Here is an 8,869-nt window from a genome sequence, read left to right on the forward strand (position 1 = left end):
AGTAGTTTACGCAGTTGAAGAAGATGAATACAATGGAGGATCCTCCACAAAGGCACAAAGAACTGGCATGCATATATCGGAGCTTCCACAAAGGAGACAAAATAGAAATTCAATGTCAACATTTGTCTCTGGTTTTGTTCAGATTCATAAGGTATAGCTAAAATGGCTGTATAAAAACAATCTCTATATCCATCCTAACAAATTTCAAGACTTTTTCTTTTCCGTTCCAAATTTCTTTAAATATTTATTGGGAACAAAATGTCATACATTTCTTTGATGCAGCAGAGTAGGTCTAACTACTTAAGCTAACTAAAATATCATCTAGTATTTTGAAAAACCATCTGTTTTGAACATAATTTTTGTTCAGCAATGAAGGTGAAGGCTGAATACTTGATTTGAACAAAAGAAAAATCCTGATGCTAATAAGAAAATTTTGGAGTCATACAAGATTAGAATTTTTCTTGTTGTTAAAAATTATTTTTAAATACATTTTATTTCTATCTATTTTTATTTTGAATATTTGCTAGTTGGATAAGAGATTCTATGATGAATAATTAATTAGAATTATTGCCAGATTCATGCTAGTCTTTTGGATTTAACTTCATTCTGATATGTATACAGGACTATAATGAGATATCATTTCAATTGGTCAATTATATCATTTGTTAACTAATCATACTGGTTGCTCGACATATAATTTGGATATTTGATCAGTTTGATGCTTTTAGACAATTCTTTCAGGCAATTACTGTGATATTCGGCCCAGAATGGGGCATTTGGGGCTCAAGCCGGTGGGCCCAACGCGCTTCCGCCCATGGCCGAAGGAGAAGCCGGAACAAAAGATCGTGATCTCTACCCTTCCTCGGGGTAACAGAGGCGGGATCCGTGGCAGCTCCATGACCGCCTTGAACGGCTGCTGATCTCACTCAATTGCCGCGAGAATCGCGGCAGTGAACGAGCCGACCCCCTTCGGAAGCCCTTATAACCCTTTGATTAATCCACCACCGATGAGTTCTTCTTTCTCCTCCTCCTCTGGCGGCTGCCGTGCCATCGCAACCGAGCGCCACTCATTGAAAACCCCTCTTCTGTTGCTTTGTTTTTCTGGACCAAGCGCTGCCTTCGCCACCCCAAGCTCGTCGGACCAAGCTCCGTGGCCAAGATCCTCCATCTTCGCAACTTGTTGGTAAGTCTTCTTCCCTCTGTTCTTCAATTCCAAACCGGACCGAGCCTCGTTCCCACGTTCCGAACCCAAATCGAGGATGATCTCGGGTTTCTTCCTTCTTGCCGGACGCCACTGTTGTCGGCTGGCCATCGACCAGATAACAGCCTCCGACCACCCAGGGCCAGCCACCCCATTGGCTTCTCCTCCCTCTCTTCCTTCTCTTTCCCTTCCTGTTTCTTAGTTCAACGGGATGAAAAACTTTTTCGGGCTCTGTTGGGCCGTGTCCATTTTGGGCCCTATTCACCCATTGTGGGTCATGCTTCTTTTGGGCAAGCCCACATTCTGACTAGATCTGGATCTTTTCCCTAATAGTCGACTTGAACCACTCGGACCAGGCCCAAGACTAGGATCAGACCAAATCCAGACTCGAGCTAAGATTCTCCCTCCTCTCTTTTCTCCCCTAGACATGCTCGAGGATCCTAGTGTAAGCCCTGTTTTTCTTGTTGCTCGGATCCAAGATGACTCAGTTTAGAGACCTTGAATCATCCCAATACTCAGGCGATAGATTAGGCATTACTTCAACCCTAGCTAGATTTGCACTTTTGGAGAATATTGATTAGAGTTGTGTAGTGAAAATATGGTGGACTAAGTCATTTTAAACTGGTCAAAAATATTAACTGTGTTTTGTAACATGTTATGATGGAAGACTAGATTTTTCAATAAAGAAGGCTTTTCTTAATAAGGAAACGTGAATACTGCTAATCCTCAGGTGAATCATGATATGACTATGTTATCTCTCTGATAGATTCTTCTATTTTTGGTATGCTAAAGAAAATTTTGAGCATTTCATGACTAGGATGAGTTGATCATGATCTAAATTTTGAAGTATCCAAATAAGTCATATATTAATTGTCCCCTCTTTTTGATTTATAAATTTAAGTTCAATTTTAAGCCTTGTGACATATTGAAGAATCATGGTATCAATACGTTGCCTTCTCAGACTTTCTCTTGTGATTTGATGCCAATCATTTTTTTTGATAGACCGTTGATGTCTCAAGCCCACTATTACATGTTCATCTTGTGAATCACATTCCTAGCGATTTGATGATTTGACTCTAATAAATGTTGGTCATTATCTTTTGTGGATCAATACCCTACCATTATAAGTGTATCGAATCCATTTTATTTTAAGTTCTATCCCAGATACAATTAATTTTAATAGATTTTGTTGTGAATCGATCCCAATCTGATCTGGAGTGAACCTACATCAAGGTGATAATTTCAATCTTAGATTTTAGTTAGTGCTAATCTTGCTAGTTTATATGACATTTTTGATAATTGATCTAAATTTACCTATCACATTGATTTTAATCGAGGAAATGAGATTTTGAATTTATGTTACTGAATGGGTTGAGCATCCCTAGATTTGGAAGGTCCCTCTTCTGCTGCCTGTTTTTTCGGACCAAGCGCCGCCGTCGCCACCACAAGCTTGTCGAATTGAGCTCCACGGCCGAGATCCTTCATCTTCGCCGCTCGTTGGTAAGTCTTCTTCCCTCGTTCTTCCATTTCAAATTAGACTGAGCCTCCTTCCCCTGTTCCGGATCCAAACCGAGGATGATCTTGATTTCTTCCTTCTCGCCGGTCGTCGTGGCAGCCGTCAGCCACACAGTTGTCGGCTGGCCGTCAACCAGACGATGACCTCCGACCACCCAAGCCTGGCCACCCCACTGGCTTCTCCTCCCTCTCTTCCTTCCCTCCCCCTTCTTGTTTCTTAGTTCAACGAGGCGAAAAACTCTTTTAGGCCCTGTTGGGCCAAGCCCATTTTGGGCCTAGTTGGGCCCTGTACACCCATTGTGGGTCATACTTCTTTTGGGCTTTGTTGGGCCCTGATCATCCATTGTAGGTCATATTTTTTTTTGGGCCCTGGTCATCTAGTGTGGACCGTATTCATTTTGGGCCCTATTCATCCCTTGTGGGTCAGATTCATTTTGGGGCCTTGTTGGGCCCTATTCATCTAATGTGGGCCATGTTCATCTACTGTGGACCAAGTTCGTTCATTTTGGGCCAGAAAAAAAAAGAGAGAAGAAAATTCTCTTTTTCTCTCTCTACTTAACTTGTGGATCTGATAAATTGATTGATCTAGGTTGACCCAGGCCATATCTCTCTCTTTCTATTTTGGTCAAACCAGACTAAGTAGGCCAAGCCTCTGATTGGATTTAACCAAGTGGATTAGGCCCAAAACTAAGTAGATCAGGCCCAAAAGCTCAACTAGCCTTAAAACGTGTATCTTTTTCTTTATCTAAGCAAAGCCCATATTCTGACTAAATATAGAACTTTCTCCTAATAGTCGACTTGAACCACTCAAACGGGACCCAAAATCAGGATCAGACCAAATCCAGACCCAAGCTGAGATACTTTCTCTTTTTTCTCTCTCTAGACATGCTTGGGGATCCTAGTGTAAGCCTTATTCTTCTTGTTGCACAGATCCAAATTGTCCCAGTTTAGAGACCATGAGCCGCCCCGATATCCGGGCTGTAGACAGGCCATTAGTTCATAGTTCAGCTAGATTTGACCACTTTTGATATTTACCTGACCCATTAAATCTTTCTACCTCAGACTGACCTGAGCAGTCGAGCATTATCACTTGATCCACCTAATCTGAAGGCATGAAACTGTTGTGTTTAATTCTGATTTCTAAAATGATAGTTAAATTATTAAAATTTTAATGATATTAAATAGGTGCATCTGACCTATTTGCCTGAAATAGTATTTAAAGCGAAAATAAATAAATAACTTAATGCTTCAAAACGTATCTTTTCAAATTCTTAATAAAATTAATAATTAGTTAATTATATTCTGATATTTGTTTTATACTTAGTAAAATGGATCACACATAGTAATAATTATTTTAAAAATTATAGTATTTACTATAAAATCTGAAAAATATGATTAGGCAAGTTACGATAAATCTATTTTATATATACATAGTTTCAACGTGGCTGCAATCCAACCCCGCCAATGATTTTTTTTTAAAATATTGACATTTTAGTTAGATTAATTAGAGTAATTAATTTGATTTATGTTATCAGTAAATATGTGTTGGCATATGTTATATTAGAACTTTGTAAGATTGATTCAAATAAATTATTGATTAAGTAAATTTTAACCTTAAATGCCCGTACGTCCACGATATAGGTGTGCAGTATCTTTCACGCTCCAAGCTCGCGGCGTGACAATAATTAAGGTTATGGATTGAAATTGCGTTTCCTTTAAATATAGATCACTACCATAGTAACACATGTCTAGATGGTGCCAACCGGCCAACTTGGTGATGCCACATGCGAAATTAATTTTCTCAAAAATCTCAAAAATTATCAAGGATATTTTATATAAAAAACAGAAACATATTACCATGGTTCCAATTGGGAGGCTGCTATCATTTGCTTTCTGTCCCGCCGTCTCCAAAGATGACTGGCGGCATGTTAGAATTTAAGACATAGGTGGTACAGTAAAACATCTTAAATAATGTTACCAAACATTTATATTTTAAAAATTACATAAAGGTTTCTTTAATTCAAGCAGCGCCAATCATATGACCTTAAACAAGGTTACAACTATAGCATCATCATCATGTCAAAAAATGCATTAATGCAGTTTGTTGCATCTGTGGCCCAAAAAGAGGGACAGGTAGCGGACGTTCTTGCATGTTATCGTACAAGTATCCACCAGTATCCTTCTATTGCTGTTTCGAGCGCACAGGCTAATGCCCAAGAGATCTTTTTCCTTCCAACATCTGTGCTTACCAGAAAACATTCACAAAAAGGTTTGTTGCATTCAAAAATAAAATTAAAGACAAATCATGACAACTTAGAATGAACTCTAGCTCGTTTACTCCAGAACACGAGGAAGCATTAATTCTGTAAGAATACTTACCGCCTAAATTGGTTTTCTTTCAAACTTAACTGCTCCACTAAACACTCTTAAAAGTTGGTGATTAATTCAGAGGAAGAGAGGTAGCTGAAGACTACAAGCAAGTTTCCAGATATACGGTTGCCGGCTTGGTGCCGAAACCATAATTACAAGATCAGTTGGAACGAGATAGAAGCGTTTTCCTCCTCATTCTACCATGGCATCTCCTGGCTCATCAGCAGGTGGTATGGAAGATTTTCTTTTGCTTTTACCTACAAAAATAGGCAAAGGATATATACATCAAAGAGGGAAGAATCCAAGAACTATTTTCTTGCACTAAATTGAAAAAAATACAAAAAGGGAAAATAAAAACATTGCTGAGAATAATGGTAGAGCTATGATATTTATTTACTGGTTATCTTTCAACAGTGAAAAGTGTCACCATAACTCCACCAATGCCAGGATATTAGTTGATTCAAATGTTATAATAAACTGAGAAGATGACGTGTGTTATCAAAACAAAATAAAGCACTCAACGAAGATTGCCACCAACTTAACAACAATTTAGTCGATGCAGTTCCGGGAAAGGCTACTTTGTACATTAATCCGGTACAAATGTCTGCTACCTAAAATCTACCATGCTCATGTTTGGGTAACCATGTACAGCATCTCCATGTCATTGCAGCAACACGTCGTGTTTTGCATGTTGGTTATGTACGTGCTGGTGGTTCATTTATCAGGATAACTGATAGTTCTCTACTTAAAACTGTTTTGGTGGTTGCCTATGCTTTAGTTTTCAACATGGTGTCATGGATGAAACCAAGATTTCTTTTGCTGATGAAAGTGCTGTTATCCTATTGTCAGGTGCTACAATTATTTCCTTGAGAAAACTGTGTCATTACTTGAGCATTATTCCTAGAGACGGAATCCTTATTTAATAGAAAATGCCTATGTATATACAAAGAAGTTCCTAATAACTGTTCTTACAAGGCCAACAAAAGCATCTCAATTAGTCCATGATACAATGAATTGTAATCGCATCTCCATCAAAAAAATTGGTACATTGACAAAAATAACAAGACTGGTTGTTGACATTATGCTTTCCAAATTCACAGACACTGAATCAAACAATAAAAATATCATCAGTTCATCAGTTTGAAGAAGACAATACTTGCCTTTGCCTTTTAATCTTTTGATTTGGATTTTTGAAGTCTTCTTTAAATGAATTTTCATCTGAGACTTCTTGTTGGTGCTCTGAGAAGATCCTAGCAACCAAAAACAAAGAAAAATCAATAAATCTAACAAAAGTGCAAGCAAGAAGTACCATGAAGTAATTGCACATGATGAATTTTCTTATGATGTTGCACATGATATGCTTATGATATCTTCCTGCAGCTTAAGAAAAAAACTTTTTTTTTTAGCAGAGTAACAAATTAAGAAAAACTCATCATCATCATGAATGATGAACTCCAATTACTTCCTCTTCTTGTACTCCTAACCCATTTTTTATTTGCTATATTGCAAACTGCCTGCTCTTTTCCTTCAAACAGTGATTTAACTCAACATTGCTAAATTGAAAGCTAAAAGTAGCTATAAAATTCCAACCATCACAATATTACGAGCAAGCCCAGAAACAGAGATATGTAACAGAGATTTCCTCCAAACTTGTGGAAGCTTCTTGGTATGATAGAAAATCCAGATTTTACAGCACTACTCTGCATTTTTTTTTTTTTTGAAAACCTAAGATTGAGTAACAGGAGCGCTAAATTGTGTTGGCCTCAAGTAAGGGTTTTGATAATGGCTATGCCTAGACTGTTTACAGTTATAGACAAATACACAGGGTCAATGACAAGGTTAGGTCAATGTACAAAAATTCATGTTGGCAGGGGTTCAATTACCAACCATCCACTCATCATCTCAGAATTGTTGATCGATGAAATTGGGGATTTAGGAAGATCTTCCCTGACATTCACGTTTAAACAAAGAAAAGGCAATGCAACATGAAAGCTAAAAATAAAAAAGAAAAAAGAATGCCTTTTATTATTCAAACAGACAAAATACAAACCCTAACATCTCTTTTCTTTCTTAGTGAACATGCAAACTCTCACTCACCAACAGCAAGAAACAAACTCAGCCATCTTGAACAAGTAGGAGACATTCAGCTATCGCATCATGATTCTTATAACATGTAATTGATAATGTTCCGATGATACAATGATAACAACCATATGGAAGCAATATATTGATCTCACGCTACCACTTAATGAAGGAGTTTACATCCCGTCTTTCAACCACACAGTAATCATGCTCATAGATCAACTCCTATCATAACACCAATATTCCAACAGTAAACATACACAACCCGTGCTTTAATCAAGAGAAAACACCTCCCCATATGGGAGAAAGAAAAAGAACAATTTTTTCATCAAATATTGATACAAAAGTCTTAACCCTAATTCGATACCTAACAATAACCCCAGTAAACGAAAAGCTCAATTTGATGTTACATTAGGATTTATTTTAAACAAACGTCCGACGTCGAATCCAATCATCAACGAAGTAAAAGTTCCAGTAAAAATTATTTCTGATTTTCCAGTGACGATTTAATCAATTTTTCACCAAAAATAAAAAAGGAAAACATGGCAGGCAAAAAATGATGGCATTTATCTTTTTTTAAAAAAAAACACTAACCTTCTGCGACTGCCATCTCGACGTCTTCCATCGTGACCAAACCCTTCTCGATGGCCTCCTTTTGCTCCTGCCAAGTTCAACAACCATAAACAAATGTTTAGAATTCCCAGAAAAGCTTGGAATCCAAAACACCCAAAAAAATTAGAAAAAAAATCAAAACAAGAGGAAATAGGGTTCTTCGATCATATAAATAAGAGAGGAGAGTTTGTAGTCATATTCGTACTCTTCGCCATTTCTTGAAGATCTTGCGCTTGCGCTTGCCGGAGATGGCGACGGGGGCGGTGTGCTGCTTGAGCTTGCGGGTGCTCGGATCGCCGTGCATCGCCCGCTTCCGCTCCTGGATCCTCTTCCGCCGATCCTTCTGCACGACGTTGAACTTCGCCATGGCGGAACCCTAGAAACCCCCCAAACCCCTCAAAACCCTAACCCTAATACACACAATATACTCTCCTCTCTCGCGCTCGCTCGCTCGCTCGGCAGTCTGAAAGGGGAAGCGGAGAAACCCTAATTAGCCGTGCGCGGCTGGTGGCGCCCCGCACCCAGCGCTTGAGATTAAATTAGCTGTTATGTCGAGAACACGAGACAGGCTATTCTTCTATCAGGACACACGATTGTGATATGTGGAACCCACAGGGGTTACGTGTCAAGAGATTAATGGTGATGGAAACTTTTCTGCTGGTTTTGCTTGAACGGCTCGCCTGCTCCTCTTGGTGGGAAGTCGTATGCATTGGGCGCACCGGAACGCGACGAACAGTTTTTATTTATTAATTTTTGGAAACCCAACATGTCTATTTTCTCACATGGGACTATGGGAGCTTATTCACCTGTGCTGCAAGTCGGCAGCCTATCTGTGTTTGAGGTTATATGGGGTTGGAACATGGATTTGCATGCAGCATTGAGATTCATCTATAAGCAGTATTGAGATTCATTGCCAAATTTAAATTTTATTAGAATTTTTATTTAGTTTTTTTATTAATTCTAATAACTTTTGGACTCATGTCCATATTTAATTAGGTTGAGCGTTAAGCATAATATACTAGAGTTTGTTATTTGGTTATAGTAATGTTTTTGTCTAGGAGATAATGAGCATGCATCTTCAGTTGAGAC

At 38.5% G+C, this 8,869-nt stretch overlaps 1 protein-coding gene across 2 annotated transcripts; it reads right to left on the bottom strand.

The window, feature by feature from the left end:
* Positions 1-4,666: 4,666 nt before the first annotated feature.
* LOC103716832 (uncharacterized) lies at positions 4,667-8,330 on the bottom strand. 2 transcript variants are annotated; one of them, XR_605608.6, is made up of 5 exons: positions 7,986-8,281; positions 7,763-7,829; positions 6,247-6,336; positions 5,096-5,343; positions 4,667-4,955 (listed from the first exon to the last, which is right to left on the bottom strand). XR_605608.6 is itself a non-coding variant. In XM_008805009.6 (4 exons), the coding sequence occupies exons 1-4, from the start codon at positions 8,145-8,147 to the stop codon at positions 5,279-5,281; spliced, it is 384 nt and encodes a 127-aa protein (XP_008803231.1). In that variant the 5' UTR covers positions 8,148-8,330; the 3' UTR covers positions 4,667-5,278. The 2 variants fall into 2 exon arrangements, 1 of the variants encoding a protein (XP_008803231.1); XM_008805009.6 differs by having other exon boundaries at positions 4,667-5,343; positions 7,986-8,330.
* Positions 8,331-8,869: the final 539 nt, after the last annotated feature.

This window comes from Phoenix dactylifera, chromosome 10, assembly GCF_051530095.1.
Source record: "Phoenix dactylifera cultivar Ajwa chromosome 10, Ajwa_hap1_PhDact_Kaust_v1.1, whole genome shotgun sequence".
Classification (NCBI taxonomy): Eukaryota; Viridiplantae; Streptophyta; class Magnoliopsida; order Arecales; family Arecaceae; genus Phoenix; species Phoenix dactylifera.